The sequence below is a fragment of the Rhodamnia argentea genome, chromosome 2, assembly GCF_020921035.1.
Source record: "Rhodamnia argentea isolate NSW1041297 chromosome 2, ASM2092103v1, whole genome shotgun sequence".
Classification (NCBI taxonomy): Eukaryota; Viridiplantae; Streptophyta; class Magnoliopsida; order Myrtales; family Myrtaceae; genus Rhodamnia; species Rhodamnia argentea.
This window is the reverse complement of record NC_063151.1, coordinates 32,523,704-32,546,483: the sequence shown is the minus strand read 5'-3', so window position 1 is coordinate 32,546,483 and position 22,780 is coordinate 32,523,704. Positions and strand designations below refer to the sequence as shown.

The 22,780-nt window shown below is 40.4% G+C and overlaps 4 protein-coding genes across 15 annotated transcripts; all 4 read right to left on the bottom strand.

The window, feature by feature from the left end:
- Window positions 1-676: 676 nt before the first annotated feature.
- On the bottom strand, window positions 677-4,825 carry LOC115734355 (methionyl-tRNA formyltransferase). Its single transcript, XM_030665107.2, has 11 exons — window positions 4,600-4,825; window positions 4,425-4,487; window positions 3,929-4,063; window positions 3,263-3,365; window positions 3,021-3,091; window positions 2,837-2,941; window positions 2,128-2,161; window positions 1,581-1,681; window positions 1,397-1,456; window positions 1,135-1,338; window positions 677-927 (listed from the first exon to the last, which is right to left on the bottom strand). The coding sequence occupies exons 1-11, from the start codon at window positions 4,729-4,731 to the stop codon at window positions 838-840; spliced, it is 1,098 nt and encodes a 365-aa protein (XP_030520967.1). The 5' UTR covers window positions 4,732-4,825; the 3' UTR covers window positions 677-837.
- Window positions 4,826-6,482: 1,657 nt separating this feature from the next.
- On the bottom strand, window positions 6,483-9,553 carry LOC115737985 (5-formyltetrahydrofolate cyclo-ligase-like protein COG0212). The gene is made up of 6 exons (XM_030670467.2): window positions 9,044-9,553; window positions 8,501-8,591; window positions 8,140-8,366; window positions 7,676-7,751; window positions 6,991-7,116; window positions 6,483-6,864 (listed from the first exon to the last, which is right to left on the bottom strand). The coding sequence occupies exons 1-6, from the start codon at window positions 9,485-9,487 to the stop codon at window positions 6,701-6,703; spliced, it is 1,128 nt and encodes a 375-aa protein (XP_030526327.1). The 5' UTR covers window positions 9,488-9,553; the 3' UTR covers window positions 6,483-6,700.
- A 950-nt stretch (window positions 9,554-10,503) lies between these two features.
- Window positions 10,504-21,434, bottom strand: LOC115746282 (polypyrimidine tract-binding protein homolog 3). 9 transcript variants are annotated; one of them, XM_048273664.1, is made up of 15 exons: window positions 21,418-21,434; window positions 16,235-16,305; window positions 15,414-15,485; window positions 15,240-15,316; window positions 14,946-15,027; window positions 13,503-13,626; window positions 13,001-13,065; window positions 12,854-12,903; window positions 12,687-12,728; window positions 12,548-12,599; window positions 12,382-12,439; window positions 12,105-12,127; window positions 11,848-11,955; window positions 11,586-11,729; window positions 10,504-11,060 (listed from the first exon to the last, which is right to left on the bottom strand). In XM_048273664.1, the coding sequence occupies exons 2-15, from the start codon at window positions 16,289-16,291 to the stop codon at window positions 10,671-10,673; spliced, it is 1,344 nt and encodes a 447-aa protein (XP_048129621.1). In that variant the 5' UTR covers window positions 16,292-16,305; window positions 21,418-21,434; the 3' UTR covers window positions 10,504-10,670. The 9 variants fall into 9 exon arrangements, with proteins under 9 accessions (XP_048129621.1, XP_048129618.1, XP_048129616.1 ...); XM_048273661.1 differs by having other exon boundaries at window positions 21,414-21,430; XM_048273659.1 differs by lacking the exon at window positions 21,418-21,434 and adding an exon at window positions 16,664-16,895 and having other exon boundaries at window positions 16,235-16,310.
- LOC115750384 (60S ribosomal protein L3-1) lies at window positions 18,002-21,563 on the bottom strand. 4 transcript variants are annotated; one of them, XM_030688110.2, is made up of 6 exons: window positions 21,438-21,563; window positions 20,654-20,748; window positions 20,353-20,463; window positions 19,297-19,601; window positions 18,747-19,156; window positions 18,002-18,457 (listed from the first exon to the last, which is right to left on the bottom strand). In XM_030688110.2, exons 2-6 carry the CDS (start codon window positions 20,736-20,738, stop codon window positions 18,199-18,201), a joined length of 1,170 nt encoding a protein of 389 aa, XP_030543970.1. In that variant the 5' UTR covers window positions 20,739-20,748; window positions 21,438-21,563; the 3' UTR covers window positions 18,002-18,198. The 4 variants fall into 4 exon arrangements, with proteins under 4 accessions (XP_030543970.1, XP_030544741.1, XP_030547021.1 ...); XM_030688881.2 differs by having other exon boundaries at window positions 20,654-20,756; window positions 21,438-21,558; XM_030691161.2 differs by having other exon boundaries at window positions 20,654-20,739; window positions 21,438-21,507.
- Between the last annotated feature and the right edge of the window lie 1,217 nt (window positions 21,564-22,780).

Sequence of the window (22,780 nt, the reverse complement as noted above, 5' to 3'; positions counted from 1 at the left end):
TTGTCGACTTCCAGGCGAACTTCCCTGAAATGAAAAAGATGGAAGGTGCTTGTACATGTTTATAGTATTTGCACCTCAAATCCAACAATAATTTGGAGAATGGGAGTGAGGAAAGCTCTCGCCGCCTACAGCTGAAGTTTGACAAATCCATTGGAGCCCCGCATCGTGTGTGCACCTTTACGGGGAGGTGACAGTCTTCTAAACACAGTTACGATATTTTTCGAAGCTTAGAGTTGAGATGTGTTTAAGTTCACTTAATTAGTTGCAGCATTGTACACCGTCTCGACAGACTGGCTTTACCGACATGTGGAGCGTATGACATTGTTGACGTCTTTCATGCACTATAATTAGTCTTCTTTTGCAGAAAAGGCATGCTCGGATTCTGCTGGTGCTTTGGTAGCAACCAGAGCACCAAGTCGTGACCATTCTGACCGAGGGTTGGGCTCGTGCGGTTTCTCGCTAGTTAGCTTCTTTTAGTCTTATGCTGGCTGAGATCTTACCACATGGATGAAGCACTGAGGTTTTATCATAGGGACGGTCTTTCTATCTGTCACCATTGGCTTCCATTTGCTTTCTCTTGATTCCGTTCAAGGGTTTCTTTCATGGTTAAGTCTTCAAACACTTAGCCCCACCTATCCGGAGATGAAATGTCCTCCACTCTCAGACTCCAAAGACGAAAAAATATGGAAAGTAAAGTCTCTTTCCATCAGATATTTAAATATTAAAACATATCAATAATGATCAGAAGGATAAACAAATGTAATACCCCTGGCAAATCGGCTCGATACAATGTAACTCTGCTCTTTATGCATAGCCAAGCAGAAAAATCCTTTTGCGTCATAACCTCTTTAGGGTTTGACCTCGCAAACCATTCCAAAATGCAGCAGCATTGATCACTTTCTTACCTGGAAGTTGAACTTCCAATACCTGGTCAAGAAAAGTGACAAAATCATCTTTTTGCAAGATTTCTCCAATAACATCAAGAAGACAAAATGCCAATATCCTCAGAAAAGAAAATATTTTTTTTACAAAACTTCAATAGCGACAAAAGCATTGGGCTCTGAGGACAACCCATATATAAATTGCACATGACCAAATTCCATAATAAATTCTGATTGGAAGGAACAAGCATACCTCCAGTGCCGTGCCACCTCCACAAGGAACTAACATAGCACCCCTGGCGAAACTTATGCTATCCCCTTCACCAACTTCACTTCTGATCTCACCGCATACCCTCGTAGTGATGATTTTAAGCTCTATGACATTGTGCCGAACATTCTCTTTGTCCATCATGGCAAACTTGGCTCGGGTTCCTGGCCAACCTGCAAATGCACGGACCTAAAATGGTTGTATGTCATTCCACACGGTCCAACTCAGGGAAGAAAGGACCACTCACTTTATTATGAAGGGCCACAGCCTCCTCGTTGAAGCATAGCCATGACTCCTCGGAGGTTATCTGTGAGAAGCAGGAGAAGCTATTAAAGACGCTAACCTACAGTTTCAAATGGTTACTGGAATTAAGAAATTGCCAACTCAATCTATCACAGCCTGTTCTGGCACTTGTTATGTAAGAATAGTACCTTAGGAGCTAAGGTGGCTTTAGTCTCATCTTGTGGCTTGGCTTTTGCTTGAGCAGAGCCATCCAGTAGAGAGGGAAGTTCACGGATCAAAAGCTTAGATCCTGCAATAAAGAATATCTTCGTCAATAGGTAATTGTGCATATAACAAGTGGACATCACTGTCCGAATAAAGAATTTAGATACAGCAGAATAGACAACACTGCTTTGCATGTGAACAAGATCATATACTGCAATGATCCTAAGTTCAGATATTATATTTCCTCCTAATTAATTGGATCCTCAAAGTCCATCAAAAAGTATTGACAGTACCGAAATAAAAATGAATCTACCATACTGATAACAATAAATGATACGACAAAGATGAGGGATGATGTGTAAAATTAGAACGTAGAACCAAGTAGCCATTTTATTGTTAGATTCCAGCTTTACAGTATATAGATGTCATAACGTCGTCTGTGACGTCGTTTTCCCATTGGCAACGAATAAAATAAAACTCTACACATTCAGCCCACCAATAGACCAAAAAAGCATTAGAGAATTGGCACACCTTCAGAGAACAACAGGTCAAGTAAATCTGGCGCCTGCAACAAAACCAGCTTAAGAATGACAAATTTGATCCCAGTGAAGCTAACGAGCATGTAATTGACTCTGGAACTATTTTGTGAGTGTGTGGATCGGGGGGGGAGGCTGGAGGGGCTGTGGGAGATTGGTTAGTCAACGTCGGTACATAGAAGAAAATTCAATGATTCAATTTATTGAGCAATCACGCAAAAAAATCATTACATCAAACAAAATTATGAAAAACCCATTCACCAAACAATTGCACCTGTCTTGCCTATAGGTAAAATTGAGTCAAGCTACTCTTGAGTTACTCAGGCTATCTCGGAAACTACTCAGGCTCGAGTCAATCTATTCGATTACAAGTAGTTTCAGCAATGAATTGAGTTAAGCTCAAACTGAGAAGTACTTAACTAAAGTAGAAAAATCTAGTAGTTTTCATATATTTTGATCATAGAGAGTAATGTATCAAAACAAATAATAATTACAAAACCGAAGCTTGAGCTCCAGCTAGGTTAAGACTGAACTTTACTTTTCATAATTACATTGAGTCTAGTTTAGCTCAAATTCAAGTATAACTCAAGTTTAAAGGAAAAAACCTAACTATCTGCTTTGGAAACACCAATGGAACAAGTTATGGAAAATCAATTGAGAAAACAATCCATATCTGCATATTCTCTACCACGAACTCTCACTACCTTAATTCGATCATCAACTTCCCATCGCTGACTGGCAATCACAGGTCCTGCATCCAAAGCACGGACAGTGAATGCCAATGATACTCCGGTTTCCTTGACACCATCCTGATACATAACTCCACAAATGAGAATATCCTCCTTATTTAAACACATCTTTTGTAAGCATATGTTAACTTAAACCTACCTGAATTGCTCTTTGAACTGGAGCAGCGCCACGGTACAATGGTAGTAGGCTTGGGTGTATATTAACAGTCCCTGCAGTTAAGTAAACCGAACAAATGTTATTCATGCAGACTCGTGACTCCAAAATTGATCATTGATTGATCACATTAAACAAAAACAACAAGATCAATCATTGGTAAATCACATGATCTGGAAGATAAACATGCAGAGCACAATAAGAAGCTGGCACTGCATTTGACTAACCCAATGGAGGAATTTTAAGAAACTTGCTCGGTAGAATATTTCCATATGCTGCAGTGATGCAAATATCAGGATTTAAAGCTCTTAAAGTATACAGAAAGGAGTCCTGAAAGAAAAGCAGATAGAAAATCTTAGGCTTATCGAAAGTGTGTGCATTCTTTACAATGTCAAACTTTCTAGAGCACTATCCAAGCAACGAAGAACTATTGGAGGCATTTTGACTAAAAAAAATGTCGAAGTGGTAGATAAATCAAATGCATTGTCAACGACTTATCAGTAACTAATATTTCCAGTGAACTAAGTACTGAGCAACCGAAAAGACAACAAAGATATGTAGAGTTTGTCTCCATTAAGATGCAAGGGCAAACCATCAGACAACCTCTCTGACAGTTCCGATAGTTGTACATTAAGAAAAAGAGTAGCAAGCATGTCAAAACTTGGAGGGACGAGAAGGAACCACTTAGATTATTTAAGTAGCTACACAGCTAGTTGCAATCAAAACAAGCAGCTCCACATGTACAGAAAAAGATAGATGAGAAGTCCAAGCTCCGTGCAAGCCCAACTAACTAGAATACTTCTGCTAAAGACAGCGAATAAAACTAAAATCACTGAAACTGCAAAAAACGAAAAGCAATGGAGATAGAAAAGAAGGCACTTGATCTTCATTACCTCTCCTGCTCGTTCTGGTGTGAGAATAAGTTCAGGGGAGAATCCCCTGTCGAGTGCATACTGTGCCACCGGAGACGGCAGGATCTTTTTGCCCCTGTCTCTTCTAGCCGGTGGTTGAGTAACTATTGCTGCAACCTAAATCACACCATATCAGCGAAGCGCCACCAATGTGAGGTTGAAATCAGGCCATACTAATCAACAAATCCAACCACTTGCCCCCCTACTGTCGTGGGCTGACCATAATCTCTCCACACAACCCAACATTTGTCAACACAACAATCACATTTATCTTCAGCTCAACACGAAACTTCAAAATCAGTCATATACAGTGTCACATGCATTCATTGAACATATATCACACAAAAAGTACACCCACAAAAAAAAAAAAAAAAACAAGCGACCTTCCAAAACCAGGTAAAGCAATGAACGGGAACAGCACACAGAGCTCAGCGGATCAACGAAAGAGACCATAACACAACGAGGTTGGAGGCATTACCTCAAACGGGGAGTCTCGGGAGCTCGAGGCGTTGAAGAGGGCGTCAAGAACAGTGGCAGAGACCTGCCCAGTTGAGTAAAGGAAGGACCTTTAAAGACTACATCATGCAGATTCTCACAGGAAAGAACTGATACGAGTAAATACAGGCGCAACTAGAGAGAGAGAGAGAGAGGGCCTGAGGAGAGCCGAGGAAGACGAGGGGCTTCTTCTTGGCAGTAGGAGTGGATGATGAAGAAGATGTGGAGGGAGAGACGGTGGTGCTGAAGCAGCAGAAACGACGTAGCATCATTGCAGAGGAAGAACCCATTTGCCCTCCTCAACTCTGGACCTCCTGCCTATCTCCTCACCATCGCCATCTTCATAGATGAGGCGAAGAATTCTTTTCTTTTTCCTTTTCCGGATGTCTTAGCAAATGATATTTTACTCCCCCAAAAAGAAAATGTAATTCATTTAGTTTTCTAATACATAAAGTAACCTCTTGATACCCACAGGTAACTTTTCATAGTAGAAAAGTAAGTATGTAAGGGGTACTTTCTTTTTTAAATGTGCACTAGAAGTCACGAAATTTGTCACGAAACCGCAATTGAGTTAAAGTGCAATTAAGTCCTAAAAGTTGTCAAATTGATAAAATCAAGTCATTCCATTAACATCGTCAATTTAATTAACAAAAAATGGTGACTTGATATTTTTAAATTAATTTTTTATGCTATGTGGTTTTTTTTTCATTATTTTATTTAGATCAAATTTAAGTTATATTTAAAAAAATAGGAAATAAATATAATTGTTTATTTTAAAAAAAATTGAAAAAAAAAAAACAACAACAAAAGCAAGGCTCACTAGTAGGGATTGCCGCCACCGCCGTCCATCATCGAAGGCGCCGGCGACCTTCACCAAGCAAGGGTTAGGGTGGCTGGCGCTAGGCCGCAGTAAGGGCCCCCGGATCTAGGAGATGCCGGCCCTCACCTAGGGTCGGCAACCATTGCCCTCCCTAGGTGCGGCTATCCTCGCCTGAGGCCAGTGAGGCTTACCGAGGGTAGGCCTACCTTGGGCTAGGGGAGGCGGAGGTCGCCTAACTTTTCTTTTTTATTTTAAATATATTTTAAAATTGATTTGAATATAAAATAATAAACAATGTCACGTAGGAGAGAGAAATTAATTGAAAATGTCACATCAGCATTTTTCGTCGGTCCAATTAACGGTGTTAATGGAAGGGTTTGATTGCACCAATTTGATACAATTTTAAGGCTTCTAGCGCACATATTCCTTATTTATTTATTTTCCAAATTTGATTAGGGAGTTTTGCAAATGGTAAGTGATTTTCACTTACGAGAATCTGGTGACTTTTCAAAGTGGTTAATATGGTGAAATCAAGTGTCGTGAATGGTCTTAGCAATACACAATTTCATGTGACTAATAAATTTAATATTCTCTATACCAGCTAATTTACATTTGGTGAAATGACGCAAGCGATTCATTCCTGAAATTAAAAACCAACTCTCTTTTTATAACACCTCTACTTTTTAAAAAGCCTCGCAATTAATCTGTCAGTTAAATTTGACCGCCGGGGCATCAAGTTGATAGCTGAAAAGATAAGGTGGTAACCTGAGATCGCGCTTTTATTGCTACAAAAATTTCAATAGAAGGTCACAAAAAATTTAGAAAGGGGCACCAGGTGGCTGCAAGACCACTGCCGCCACGATGGTCCTGCCCGACCAGACAGTGAACACTGTCGTGGTGGCGGTCATCGCGTCTATCGCAAGATACCACTGAGATCTCGATCTTGTCTGCGAGGCAGCCATTGCGACGATGGTCCCGACTCCAGCAAAGACATGGAGAAAAGAGGGGAGGGAGGGTACCGATCCGGCACCACCACCGCGATGGTAGTCGGGCACATTTTCTAGTGACCCGGTGACATGAATCCGCTTAAGTGGCCAAGTCAATCAGCCTAAATGGCCAAGGTATGTGCTAGAATTGCCCTAAGCAGAAACTTATGCATCATCACTTCTGATAGCTGTAAGTAATCAAACACCAAAACATAATAACAATCTGCCTATCAGATTTTCAAATGAAACCTAATTGCTTCCCCTTTCATTCGCGGTAGCACACAGAGCTAACAATCATTTGAGAGCGAGACATAGGCGCCGACACCAATACAAAGGCAAAGCAAAGTAAAATGTAATGTTAACCAGCCGACGTGACAACCATCTGCTAGCTCGAAGCAGTATATTACACAAACTCTACAAATCCTAATGTTCTTCATCGTGGATCGGTCTTATTTATCTTGAGAATTCAGAGCGGCTCCGTTGAGCTGTTGGGGGTAATTTCTCTGATGGACCACAAGGAAGCTTTTGTCCAGTTTCCTGCTCAATTCTGCGCTTGAGCTCCCTCAGAATACGAATTTGACCCAGCTTCTCAGGGGAGAGTTTATCCCAGTAGATTCCTATGAAAGAAGCAGGAAGCAGCCTCTCTTAGTAAGTACAACTATATCACAAAAGATCAGATACCCGGTTATGCCAGAGAGAGAGAAAGATGACAGATTTGAAAGAGATATTGCTGTTTCACTAACCTTGGGGCTTTGGAATGGAAGTGTTAGTGAAAATGACCTGTGTAGGAGTGCATATCACATCCACTGGCACATCGTGGATTAACAATTTCTCTGCTGGAATGTCATCCACTAATTGACAGTCGTGCACTGCAAGAGCACGTTCACCAATTTTATGGTATGGTCAGCAAACAAATACTGCTATGGAAATTGGTAATGGAAAGGTTAGAGCATGCTTATGTTGATGTATGCTGCACCAGCAATAAAACACAAAGGCTTGAGACATCCTTCGTTAAGCAGATGCCCCTTAAAATGTCGAAACTCAAGACACATTGTTAGATAAGCGAGACTTGTCTTCAATTTCTCTTCAAATGACAAAGCAGAAATCCCATACCAAATATATAGAAAAAAAACTGTTCTTGCTTCCGAACAAGAATCCTGGAGTTCACTCATGACGACAGTATCAGACAGTAAGAAACATACCATTGAATCTTCCACACTAGTTAAGACTTAGTTGAGAGGATAATTCCCTATTGGACAATCAAAAGTTCACATGGACACGAGGATCTTTTCATGTCACCCATAGAATAATCAAGTGCTTGCGATTGTGGGAATATTGGCAAGTCCAGGATACTATTTTCAGCAGAATAACCTTCAGTTACTTGAACTGGGTGGGTGAAATATGGACAGAATTTATGAAACAACTCACCGGAGGTGAGGACTGGTGTCGAGTCATCAATAGCTCCCATATATTGTAGCATGCCATACTCGAGTTCTGCAAACCCCTGCTCCAAAATTTTAGTGAATGATTTGGGAACTCCAATAGCTTTTCAAGATTCATTGAATAGCAAGAGATCAATCTAAGATCTTGATTGTAGCCAGACATTTTGCTTTACCAGTATCAGGAATGCACAAGCAAAAGAAACTTCTAAAAGTGGATCTATAAGTTGCAAATATGTAGTAATGGTAGTAACAGCTAACAACTGATAGTACAATTCTGGAAATTAAACGAAACCACATTAGATGCCACTAAATCTTTGCAACCCGCAATTTTAGCCAATACACACAAAAATGAACCTGATTCAGAACCTTCTGAAGCAACCATACTTGTCCATGCAATCCCCATGGAAAAAACACAAAAACTGTTGCTAGCGACAGCATGTCTATAATTACCTCACCCTTCCCAAGCCGAGCACCGGTTCTAGGGTCAACTGCAACGGAACCAATCACAATCAGATCCACCTTTATCTTCTCATCCAATCCGATTGGCCTTCCATACTTGGCAACCCCCACAGAGGTACAAGCCTCATTGACGGTATGAGGGGCCAACATAGAGGACTGAAGAACAGAGAAAAAACCTGTCCTCAAACGGGGTTGAGGCGTCAGCAACTTCTTTCCATCTGCGCATGGAGGGGTACAATCTCTTACTTTTTTCAGAAAGTTAGCTCAACGTTGCTACACATTTTCCTTCTGAGGTTGAAAATAAACCAAATTAACTTAAGGTCACTTATTAGCTGGAAAAAATAAAACTGACCAGAGAGAGTGAGGAACCTGACTTGCTTCTGGGGTGAATCCGGATTAACCTTCACACACTCTGCAACTTGAAAAATTTCCAACTCGCTTAACTGCCAGAAGGCCCAAGTCAAACAGAGGGAAAAAATCACTGTTCTATTCAATTTTTTCACTAGGGAATCAGTAATGTAAATCAGTAGTTCTGCCTGAAATCCCATTACTTGTATCTAAGAGTCCATGATAACACTGGTTAATGAACAATGCCAATACTCTTACGAATCGAATGTTGCTAAGATTTGCCAATGACGTTAAAGGCTCTTATTCATTATCGAATCTTTCCCACTTATTCAAATCCCACGTACATAACATCACAAACCAGCCCCATTAACCATCCCTCGTTTCCCCAAGATCACTAGAAGAACTAAATTGAAAATCTTCCACACAATGATGTACAAGTACTAGCAAGTGCATCAAAGATGCAGTTATCGATTTTCCCGAGAGGCCACCAAACTGTTTTTAAAAATGAAAGTGAAAAAGTAATCAGATAAAGTCTGCATTTTTTCACCTTGCCAGCAGCTGCTGACGCACCGACGAAGTTGGGGATGCGGTGGTGAACGGGGCGGGGGTTCTGGGCCACGTTATTGGCCTCCATGAAATCCCACACCCTCTTCCGGATCACCCATTTCCACGCTCTCGGGTCCTCGGCTTCTTCCCGCTCCGACGTCTCCGCCATCAACTCCCGAGCCTCGGCGTCGAGCCGGAGCCGCTCGGCCTCGTAGGCGGCTTCGTCGAACGCAGCTCCGTCGAACGCAGCTCCCCTTTTGGCCCCGGCGCCGACTTCCAGCTTCGGTGGCTTCTTCCGGGGATTATTTCGAGAGGCAGAGGTTGACGACGATGAGAACGAGAGAGAGAATGCGTTGTGGTTGTGGGTTCGATGCGTCACGCGCAGAGAGCACTGTGCGATTCTTAATGGGGACGATAACCGGATTACACATGAATCCATGATCATTGTGAGGTTTTATCCGATGGTCTCTTCGTTGCTCTTTGGAGTGACACCAGGCATCATCTTATCTTTTCTTAAAAAGAAAAGGAATGGAGTAAGACAGCAGTGATCATTAGTATACTAATTATTACATCATAAGATATTTGTTTGTCCTATAAATCATCGCGCTCGAAAAAATTTAGTATTATCGATAACAATTTATTTTTAAATACATTTATGAAAGGTATAATTTCTCTTTATTTAGTTTTTGTAAGCGAAACGACACGAGTGACACGTTTTCTAAATCATTATTTTTTACGAAACAAACGCCACCAAAATTTTGAAATCGTGGATTCATTGCTGCCTGTTATGGCATCCGACATATGATGGACGTGGTATCGTTTGGCTTAAGGGCTAGACGCACATTGCATAGATACGGTAGCTTTGTTTACAGAGCCAACTATGCTTGCACTCATTTGACATAGCCTGACAGGGGAGTAGAAGTTTTGAGATATGGAAGCCATGGGAAATTCAATCCTTAGGCATATAGAGATTCTGCTAGCAAAACATTAGCTTTCGGACCATCAAGCGGACCATCAAGCCATGGCGGATCAAGAGAGACAGAGAAATAGATGATCTTTTCGGAGACACAATGCAACTTAAGTTTACATATGTGTCGCGACACTTATGAAGAAGAAGAAGATAGGTGGAGGAGGGCGGTGATATGAAGAAGACGATAGCAGCGAGGAGGAGGAGGAGGAGGAGGAGGAGGAGGAACAGAAGCTCTCAAAAGCCTAAAACATTCTTCATAACTAGCTCTTTATGCCAATTCAACAGGGAAGACAAAATGAACAGGATTACAGCAGAAGCGGCTACACTTAACCTGGATTTACTAGAATGATACAAGAGAAAAATGGAAAATAAGTCCCCTACCCATCCTTCAAAACTGTAGCCTATCTGCAAAGCAGGACAACTACCCATGAAAAACAAAAAAAGGACCTGATAGAATAACCGGCACAAGCATCAAAAGAATGAAGATACACAGAAAAGTAGAGGGCGTCGTTGATTATGAAGCAATCAAAATCTACATCAAAAGTTGAGACTTAGAAGACGGCCGCTCACATAAATAGAAAAAAAAAAAAATGGGTCCTAACTCCCACTATTTGAGCAAAAAGGTTTTACCATGCCATGCCTCCGACCATACAGCGACCTAAATCTCCTGCAACTGGGAGAAAGAAATCCGGATTACCGACCCAGCCAAAGAGCTAGCGTGCTTACACACTAGGGCTTCAGTGGCTTGTTCCTCGTTCTCGAAGAGAACCAGGGCCTGCTTTTTGCCGTTCATCTCGAAAACCTTTGTGTTTACGATAGGGCCATGTTCCTCCAGATGTTTTGCTATCTCCTCCTCTGTCGCATCCTGAGGGAGACTAGAGAGATGGATCATCTTGGTTGGTGAGCAACAGTAGCGGTAGTTCTTTGCAGCATTACGGTTGAAGCGGTTAAGATTTGAGTTCATGTAGTCATGCGTGTCAGCGCCTTGAGTTATGCTTGGATGCTTGGAGAAGTTGACCTCCAACCGCTTCCCAAAAAGCGCAGCTCCCTATAATCTCAAAATTGGAAAGCTGTAGTTACCACAAACAGAGAACATGCATGCTACACTTGATGCCAAATGATGCAAATAATTCAACAAGTATTGCTCAGAGCAATTGGCAAGCTAATCTGCATCGACTCCTATTAACTGCTGCTTGAATAACATAATGAGCAATTCTAGATGCCACGTAAAAGAGTGATGCATTCTTTCCAGATATTCGTAAATGCTTTCCAAGTCTAACAGGTGATACGTTATTGAAACCCAGTGAAAGAAAAGTCGATGGGATGTAACTCGATGACTATTCCAAAAATGCTTACATTGTTTCCGTCTTCAATAGTTGAGAATTTTTTCAAGTACAAACTAGATCTTCCCTCGAAAAGTTTTAAGGACTGACATTCCATCATATACTATGATATGAAACATGATACAAACATGAATGCTTTGAATTATAACGGAGCATAGCACAAAGAGAAACCATCTTCTTCTCACATACACACGGCAACATTCAAATTTTGATAAGTTTGTCACTGGTACCTTCAAAAAGTGTACAGCCAACTCAGCCTGAAATCCATCGCCCATCTCAACAAGTGCATGGTCTGGTTTATTCCGCAGGAGCTTGATCCTCAAAATGTTTCCATATAGAGAGAACAAATTGAAAAGCTTATCCTCATCTATTTTCTGAAAGGCAATATGTAGTCAAGTACAAATAATCAAAAAGTCCATCAAATTATGAACCAACAACCATCAAAAAGTCCATCAAAGTATGAACCAACAACAATGTATTTGCAATACTTACATCAGGATTTAAATTAGAGACAAGAACGGTACACCTGTCATTAGTTCCACTTATTCCAGGAGGCAAACCTCCTCCAAAGGCAGCTGCTATTGCAGCAGAATTACCCATCTACAAGAAAATTGAATAAAAGAAAAATTGATTAGCAAGGGAAATATAACCACAGAAGGAATAATCCAAAGACTAGCAAAGACTAAGAGAGTATTAAACATTATAAAAAATATCTCAGCAATAAGAAAGCAATAGGACCAATGACTCACCTGAGGAAATGCAACTGGAACACCAATAAAAGACAGAGAAAGAATAAGTCAGCAAAAATGGCAAAGGGAGCAAAGAAACTACAAGAGCAACTTATTGCCAGAAACAAAGTATGTGATATGTAATGATTTAGTATAACAAACAAATGGTACAGATATAGTTCATAGCAAGAGTAATAGAGTCACCATTAAAGAAAATGTAGACAAAGAACAGGATGTTATGGAAAAAAACCAACACATGAAGCATAAAGGCTAAGCCTTATTGCTCGCAAGAAAATACCTGCCCGTGCTCCACCAGCTTGGAGGGCATACATGCTTCCAGCATCCCCATACCCAGGCTATAAACATGACAAACAAGAGCATTTGATATGGAAGAGTAAACGAGTAAACAAAACAAAACCTCAGGCTGCAACTGGTAAAGCCAGAAGAGAAACAAGGTAGCATACCTGTGATGATCTACCTTTCTGTTCAGAAGGCAAATTCGGGTTTGTAAAATCCCTGCAGACAGACAGTATGAGAATATGTTCATCAACAGTACAATGCCACCTAAAACATGAAAATTCCATCCAAAAGCTATAGACTTACCTTGACCGCTCATTATTGTAGTTCACTTGTAGCTCATCAAGGCTGAATCACGAAAAGGAGATGTGATGAATTGCAACACCAGATTGGAGACAACAATAATAATAATGGATAGGCCAATAGATGCAGAAGCATGAAAAGAAAAAAGTTGGATAGGCATTCATACATACTTTGAAAACTGAATGTCCAGCTGACAGCAACCATCATAGATATTACGTCCCTAAAAGGATAAAAAGCATCCGTATCCAATTAGAAGACATGACCTATTGATGATGTTCAACATAATACTCTGCTAACTAAAGAAATTCAATCAGCACCTGAAGAGAAGTTCTTGCTGAAATTGCACTCTGGCGTGATTGGTATTGAATAAGAGCTTGAAATCCTAATTAGTCAAAACAGAGGAACAGACAAAAGTTAGGCTAAACAAGATTTTTGTAAAAAACATTGTACCATTATGTTTGATGTCACTGCATGACTTGAACTACTCTCGAGCTCTTTGGAGCACAGAGCTTAGGATATAGATGCCAAATAATTTTTGCGTAGAGAATTAGGAAACACAGCGACACCAATACTCAACACCTTATGGGCAGCCCGGTGCACAAAGCTTCCGCGTTTACACAGGGTCCGGGGAAGGGGAGAGCCCACATATAAGCATCAGGTGGGAGGAGGAGCCCAGGTGTGTGCGTAGGCACATCTGCACATGTGTAGTGCATGCACGCGCTGTGCAGACGCCACACACATGTGCAGACGCGTGCAAGCATGTGAAAGAGAGAAAGAGAGAGGGCAAGTGGGGCAGTTGGAGGAGGGGAGTGGGCTGACCGGCTGATTTTTGAAAAGTCACAATCTTCTCCACAAATCCATAAGGAGAAAACACTTGATGCAGCACCTCTACTGTTATAGGATACAGCATGTGGTGAATGGTAACCAGTAGAATCCGATTGGGCTGAATACACCAAAAACAGTTAGGAAAACGTCAGCATAAGAAGAGAAGCAGTATGACAAATAGGAACAGACAGGTACTTGTAGTTACACAATATGATCGATATATCTGACAGGAGATTATTTTCATGTTAAGAAATATGCTAGACACACAAATGACCCATTTCCTAACTACTTATCAACGTGTAATGATATCAAGAGTTCAATCCTGACACCCCCTCCAATTGTTATCCTCACGGTTCTCCTGTTACTATTTTCCAGTTCCTAATATCTCATCGATGTGGTCAAATCCACATCCAGTGTTTCGCATATAAGGACCAGCATACACCGAGGGAGTGTAAAAAGAACATTAGTGATCTCCTCATGGGTTAAACTTTTGGGGAAAAACGTTGGCGAATACATATAAATGCAAACGCAATGAAAATCAAAGCATTTATGATAGCATCTTCCTATTCTCTATTCCCTCTTCTTTATGGACAGAATTTACTTTCAAAGCTTGAGCGGAAAAGAACTGCAACTTTATTGGGTAAAAATGCAATAGGCATAAACTCAAGTAAAAAGCCAAAGTCAAGTATCACGACACTGCATTGTCCAATCTCACTCGGTTGAAGTAGCTTCCAACTCATATAATTTGATTTCAGGCATTTGAGTTCCAACAAATTTGAGAAACCACTGATGAGAAAAGGTCAAAGCACAAAAAGGTACAAAGGTTGAAAGCACAACCATTGTCAAAGTATAAAAACAAACTTAGAAGACATATCAGTTGCCTGCAAAAGCTGGAAAAGATGTAGCTGCAACAACATTTGAGAATGAATTACCACTAGAATTATTTTCATTGTGAGGTGTGTATGTTTGTGTGTAATTCTTGCACTCAAGTATTGATAAACAATGAATAAAGAACTTATCTTTGTAACAACTGTATAAAATCACTTCCACTAACCACATCCTTCTCTAAGAAAAATTGAAAAGACAGCCAGCCTCCGAGCCAAAACCACAAGTTGACTAGCAATTATGTTAGTCCACTAGCGGACTTCCAAATGACCTTATATGGTTTCAATTCAAAGTTATAACACAGGCATCAATTGCTGTATATTGTAGATTACACTGGTAAATATACTCGAAACAATAAGCCATGCTTCACTTTTCGGCTTCTCTACTAACTAATACAGGAAAGCTCATGACTTGTCCTGACCAACTGAGCTCAGCTGAACAGCCATCGTCCATTACCCACAGAAACTTGCAAAATTTCCTTCATTTTGTTGGTAAATTGCCAGGAATAATCAACAATCTGACACATCGACAAATCAAAAATAGACTACTAACCTCATCTCCTCTCCCTTGAGCATTCTGATCCACTGTGGTAAGCTCTTGATGTGATGAGAATTGGACATATACATTCCTACCCCTATATTAAGAGGAATGAAGATTGAAATAATTCAAAACACTCCTAAAAAAAAGCAGTCTGATGTCCAAAGTCTTCTGCCTATTAATTCTTGTCACAGTACTTGAAGATCACAATGGCATTTGCCAAGCCACCAATTGTTCCTTATCATGATAGTATTAAGATAAAGCCAAGATAACTACTGCTCACAGAAAAGATATCCACAAGCCTTTTACCTAATACTTGGCTGAACATTTGTGTAGAACTGCAAGGCATTAATTGCAGAAGGTATATCTTGCATTTGGAGAAGAGCCTGCACAACAACACGTTTTAACAACAATCACAAATCTCCCATCTGAATCTAACATAGAAAATAAACCATAAGAGATATCTAACAGCAGAAGACAGACCTGATTCTTTGCACGGAGCATTACAAGCTTCGTGATGACTCCAAATGGCTGAAATAGTTGAAGCAGATCATTCTACACACAAATCAACCAATTATTAGGTAACTCTGGCATTTATTGCAGAAATTTAATAATCCTCTGTCTTTTTCCGCGGGGGAGTGGGGTCTGGAAACGGACCATCATCGATGCTGTACATCTTAGGTCAACGGAATCCCAATACAGGATCATGGATTGTCATTTCCTAAGAAACGATCCAACAGCCTACCCGAGCTTACTAACTGTTTGATTAAAATGATATTCTGAAATTACCATAGAAAAAGAGTGTCGATAAGAAGTATGGCTCTGACAACTTGTTTTAGGGAAAAATGATCCTGCTATGGAAGCATTAGCTCCTGGGTAGCTTACAAATAAAACACAGCTACAAAGAGAACAAGAAAGGGAAAGAAAATGTGTTCCCTTCCAAATTGCAGATCGCCATGTGCCATTATTGCATTCCTTTATAATTGTGTTAATTAAACCTTAAAAATAAATCGTAAAACCCGTAGTTTGCACAATTTGAAAGTACAGATCATTGGATAAAACATCCAAAGTACAAGGATTGTCCGGAAAATTTACCCTAAACTATGTGTTTTTCCGCACCAGCATGGTACAGAAGGTAAAAGCTATCTCAACCTTAAGTTGCGAGCCCAGAAAGTAACTCCTTCCCTCCTTTGAAAATTATCACAGAAATGCCATATTCAGTCATCTTTCTTCAACTGTGGACTTATTCGTTTGTACGCCCAAAAGAATTTACTTAGGAGCAGAAGCTGCAAGAGAACATGTACCTCTGAAATTTCATGCCCAACGTTGCGGACGTGAATCACCTTGGATGGCTCAGTCATTTTCAGCAAACCTGGAAGAACACCATGATGAGCAGAACCACGCAATCCTCCAGCATCATACTTAATATCCTCAACAAACACTCTTTCATTCGAAAGTAACAGCCAACGCTTCACATTTTCGTATCACATGCCTAACTCGAACGACCATGAAAAACCGCATTGACAAAAGCATACACAACCAAAAACGCGCACAGTAAATTGAAAGCTCTGTTTTTTTTTTTTTTTTTTGGTAAGGAAACTGAAAGCTCTGTTCAGGTCGGAAAGATCCCAAAAATTTCACCTTTATACTTTTCGCTCGCGAATTCTAGTCTTTAACAACAAACCCACCGTAGAAATATCGCAATGAAATGCAAAGCTGAATCGAGAGCCGTCGAGAACAAGAAGAGGACTTGCCTCTGAGAGAGAGAGAGAGAGAGAGAGGGGTGAACAGAGTCAGAGTCGAGAGTGAATGGATCGACTGTTTGGGATGTTCATCGTCGTTATGAATGGAGCAGGAGGAGGAGCGAAACGGAACGAGGGCCCGATGTTCTGGAGTTGGGAGCTGGACGATACGATGGACCTGAAAAGCCTGAAATTTTGTCTTCTTCTTGCCCTAGATAGATTATGCCAAGCTCTACCGTCTTTTGTTTACGATAATTATGTACATTCCCAAATCATCATTCCACTATTATGTCCATTCACTGGCAAATTAGGCACTCACATTTCTTATCACCAAAAAAAGAAATCGCGCACGCGCTATGCGTGCCGTGCGTGCGTTAAACCTATCAAAAGGATAAGTCGAGTCGGATTTAAGTCGAATCGAAAATGATCCGATTCAAATCGACTCATTTAATTGATTTTGACTCATTTCTATGCAACACAAATTACAAAGAAATATCTTATATTAGACTTGAATTCATATGATCGTAAAAAGTCTCACGTGGCACCATTCGTTCATTGCCACGTCAGATCATTTGTCCGACATCGTCCACAAATGTCGCCACTTTTGATTTTTAACATATATTATGAGCTGAAGCCTAACAGGAAGGCCTTTATTAGTTACTGGCAAAAGTTTGGGATATTACCAAGACGAGCAAAAAAGTTTGAAGCATCAACGTCATGCAATGCAAAGTGACGGATTTGCTTACAAGATTACCTCAATAACGAATTGAAGTTATTAATAGGTATGCTTTTTTTCATTTAGGCTCAGGAAAAATATTTCTTTGAAAGAGATCGAATGTATCATTTATAAATTGAATAAGCAAAAAATATTTTAATCGCTTACGAAAATATTTATACATCATATATGACCAATAACAAAATTACTTTTTTATTGAGATGATCCTTTTAAAAAAAATCATTTTTCAAATTACATATTTTTCGCAAAACAACTAGATTCGGGAGATGATCACCATGTCCCCACTCGAACTTAATTATGGTTCTAGCTACAAATTGAACGGCGTCCCAAACTCAATACGGGCTTCTCCCAAAATAGATTCCCGAACCTTTTCAGATCAAGTACGAGAGAAGTCGACATGTTAATACGCACAGCTGTAGTTTTAAGAACCATCTCTAGGACCCAAATTTTCTCAATGTAATTCAAAGAAAGCAGAGGCAATCACCATGCAGCAGTAGCTAAGTCTGACGAAAATAGGTCAGCTCACATCCCCAGTGAAATTGCCGTAAGTCAGCCTACTCTTTTAAATACATAGTAAAAATGGCCAAAAATGATTTTCTCAAACGAACCATCCTTATCTCTATCCAAATCAGGAAACTACAATATGTAGAACAAAAATACCACACACTAAAACAAAATTTCATAGATTGGAAATCGATGTCGGAAAAAGGATTCCATATCATAAGAGACAACCAGAAGCCCTCTCCAAGCGATCCGTGACCAGGATAGTCGGACTTAATTATTTGCTTCATTAAGCCTTCAAGCGTCCATAATACTTCTGCTTCTCTTGCATTGTCTGGAATCGGCCATGTCCAAACTTAGAAGAGGTGTCGATGAACTTGAGCTTGATGTCCTCCAGAGCCACACGAGAGGTTTGCTTGAGCAAGGACTGTCGGAGTGTCACCACCCTTTTCTTGGGTCCAACACAGCCTCCCTTGATCATCACATAGTCATCTTTCACCAAGCCATAGTGCGGGAAGCCGCCCATTGGAGTAATGTCTTTCTCGGTCCTGGATTAAGACAAAGCAATGAGGCTTTAGAAGCACAAACAATAGAAAAACCTTCCTAGTTAGGCTTTGCTCCAATGAAGGATAAGAACTGCTATGCACTAAAGATAATTCATGAAAGCCTTTGATAATGAGGACTAGCAAATTTGCATTGTGTTACACCAAATAAATGGATAATCTAAGGAAAAAATCAAACAACAGATAAATAGCACCTAGTTGAAAGCAAACACGACAAAGGTAAAGCCCGCGCAGAAACCAAAGCAAAAATTGCAACTCATATACAGATTCTTACCTGTCAAACTCAGTAAGAGCAGTGTGGGACTCCTGACCAACCTTGCCAATTTTATAAACCTTCTTGTTCATCTCAGTGCGGTGGTGGTACCCGTTCTGACCAGCCCTAGCAACTGTGAACGAGACCCTAGCAGGATGCCACGCACCAATACAAGCAACCTTCCTTAGACCCCTGTGAGTCTTACGAGGAAGACGTGTTACACCCCACCGGGTGACAACACCTTCGTAACCTTTACCCTTTGTCACTCCGATTATGTCAATCATCTCATCCTTCTGGAACACAGCGTCAATGGGAACTTGCTTCTCAAAAAAGCCATATGCAAAGTCCACCTTTTGAGCAATAGTCCCACCATTGACCTGGATTTCCATCAAGTGTGCTTTCTTCTGCTTTAAACCCTTCATCTTTCTGATCTGTAGCAGATTAACCACAGAACACCACAAATGATATATTTAATCAGGTAACAAAATGGCCAGACTTTGAAAAACTCTTAAACACAAAAAGTTCAGACACAGGAGCTATGATATTGTTCTGGAGGCAAAGCGGGCCTTACCTGAGTGTGAGCCAAAACACGAACAACGGTTGCATATTTCTTAATTTTCTCAAGCTGAGCTTGTATGTTCTTCTTTCCGTCTTCAGTTTCATACTGCTTAGAGTATTTGGTGAATGCTTTCTTCTTAGATTTGCACCAGTTCTTGTAGAACCTGCGCCTCACTTCCTCACTCAAATGCTGAGCCCACACTGTGTTCAATGAGCGAAGGCCTCGAGGGGTCTTGACATAACCCACAACACCAACCACCACCATTGGAGGGGTTTCAATGACTGTCACTGCCTCACATGTTTCCTTCTTGTGAAGCTCTGCAAAGATACAAAAGCAGAGACATAAATTCCCAGAAAAGGGGCATTTAAGGGAATCACAACTCAGAACCAGAGACACCAGGACTTAAAGAAATATATAAGTCTAATTTCCTTATAGGCATGATTGTGATAGTTTCTATGACAGTAAGCTTCAATCACCATCAGCAAGTGAAGGGCATAGTGCAGTACCATATGAGTATCTTCAGTTGACAAGCATCTAGCTAAATTTTAGAAATCATCTTATCATACAATAGATGAAGAAGCATCTGCCACACCACATTCAGAACAAAATAAAAGAGAGCACATCAAGATGTGTCCTTTTCCAACTAGTTGTCTCTTATCTGCTAACAGTGAGAAGATAGTTCATCAACTCTCTACAGCTAAGCCGTAGTAACACCTGACAAAGAAAAAAGGAAGACGCCAGCTGAAGAAGCTGATAGGACTATATTCTCTCAACATAAAATGTTATACCAACCTGAGTGAAATTGTACAAAAACTTCACTAGTGAAGACAACATAAATTTGTTGTGGTTGGTGAACCGACCATTGTTTACATAAGAAATAGCCAAATGACTTATATATGTTATTGGCTAACTGACCACCATAACCGCAACAATGTGGTGTACGCTCAATACAGCGAAGCTTGCCAGTGACCATGTGACAGCAAATATTTATGAGAAGGAGCAAGTCTTAAAACTCTGTCTGAATAATAGGAAGAGTCATCAAAGAAAGAAAATGAGTTAAATTCTCACTTGATCCGGGCTTTTCGACCTCCCTGACAATGTGAGTCATCCCTGCCTTGTAGCCCAAGAAGGCAGTGAGCCTGCAAGGCTTGGTAGGATCATCCTTAGGAAAAGCCTTCACTGCAGAAGTCAGAGAATAATAATATTGATTAAGGCAGAGATAGAATAACTCTAGACCAAAAATGTCTAATAAGTATAATGACAAGGAAACAGCTAATGGCCTAAGGAATAAGAATCCATAGAAACTTGAAATGCTCGAAAAGTTTGACATTATATTGCAAACTGGAAAAAAGAAGAAGACCAATAGTACCTTTCCCTCTGTGACGGGATGCTCTCTTTCTCGGAAGAAATCCGAGTGATCCGTGCCTGGGATGCTCAAACTTCCGATGTGACATTCTTCAACCCCTAGTAATCTTAACCAATGTTAGAATATTGAAGCCAACACTTGAATGCAGTAGAAACTTGCAAATACCCTGTCTTTCCAAGTAAAAGAGGACTGACAAAGTAGCTGAAGTGAGACAAATGTCCAAGGACATGGCCTAATGAACTTAGTTCGGCGCCACATATCTCTCTAGGAAAAAGCCAAACTTGAAGAAAAGACATCAAAAGCACTGGCAAAAGATATGACAAAATGCAGCGATTCACAAGCAAAACAACCAGAGCAATTATAACAGAGAGCAAAAGAAACCACGATGCTTTATCACGCATCCATAGGGACCGATGTTTCTGTACACCTGCAACAGCGATTGATGCAATACGGCGACAAAAGATGCAATCTCAGCCAAAGAACAATTCGTTTGCAAGATCAAATCACACCGCAATGATCCTGCCTATTACTATTCGATTCGCCTGGACGAGACCACCAGATTCATAAATTCACAGGCAAATCAATGGCCAAAATGAGAATGGAACACGTTGATTTCAAACATCAAATGCATACTGATTGCTCGTTCAGGAACAGAGAAGCTTAAAATCTGGAGCCAAAATTGAAGTAAAAAAATGCAAACACTTTGAGGAAGCTAGAAAAAGCTTGAAAGTCGCACGCATTGAATGTAGAATTTCTTCATTGTAGAGAGAGAGAGAGAGAGAGAGACCTGCTGCTGCAGCGAGCTCCGAAAGCCTAAGGCGGTTCTGCGACCGCGACAAGACTGGCTCAAGGGCTTATAGGGAAAGAGAACCCTAGGCAAGGCAGAGAGGTTCTGTATTTTTCCAAATTTGCGCAAATTGCCCAATATTTTCTGTAATTCGTTGAAAACCCCAGGCCTAACTGAAAATTCAAAAATTAAGAAATAATCAACTCTTGTTGAGACTGAAATTAGGGAGTTCCTGCTCACATACACGTGAAGTTTAATTTTGATAGGTATCCGACCAAAAAAAAAAAAAGTTTTTTGATAGGTAAGATTGCGAGCTTATTAATTTAAGGGAAATACTTTTCTAGCAATACTTTAAGTGGCGGTTCAATCTCAACCGTAAATTCACACATCATCATTGTCTGTTTTGCACAAAGCATCCATTGATTGAAAGATCGTGCGATCAGAAATAATTGACGATCTTGTCGGACTATCAGGCTAATAACTCTCTTAATCTAAATAGTAAATATAACGAATCAGGTCTAAACTTCTTCCAAAATCAAAATCGAAGTATATACTAGAAAGTCCCGTACATGTGATCATGTGCGGTACAAACATTTATACATGTTCCCGCAATAATTTGGAAAATATTTTTCTAGTGAGTATCGGGATATTAAACATAGCGCACTTTTCGCCAACTTAGTCTTCAACATTTATACATATTCTCGCAAAATTTTCTCGAGCTCAGCTGCCAGTCAACGATTGAGGGCCACAAAGTCCCTACCGATAGCTGAAGCCGGGGTTCATTAGAGAGACAGGCACACAAAAATCTCATTCTCTCTATCAGTTCAGGCCCGCTGTATTTTCCAACTTAGCTTTCTTGCACTTTTGCATGCTAAGTAAAATGGGTTCAAAGCAGATTTTGTGTTGCTCCTCAGCTAGGCATTTATGTGATGCTGCTCTTCCGAAACAATGACAAATATCACTGAGCTCTCGAGGAGTTTTGGGTCTGCATATGTTCATCAATCTCTCTGAAGATGATTTGGGTCTTTTCATATATAGGTCACCGACACTTCCATTTCTTGATAATTTCATCTTCTTCAAAAGGAATGTTATATCTTTGATTGTGTTGACTGTTGCAGTGGTAAATTTTTCTTTTCAAGACAAACTAAGATCGATGACTCGATAATTGTGCTCCTGAGGACTTCATTTTGATTCTCGAGTTACCTATTTTGGTATCATCTCTTGCAATTTCGAGTGCAGTAGGGTACGGTCTCAAAGTACCCATATTTTTCCTAAATTCTCTGCATCGGGCAATCGGTTTTGTCGTACCATTGTTGTTTTGTCATGGAGAGAAGGATGGGAAG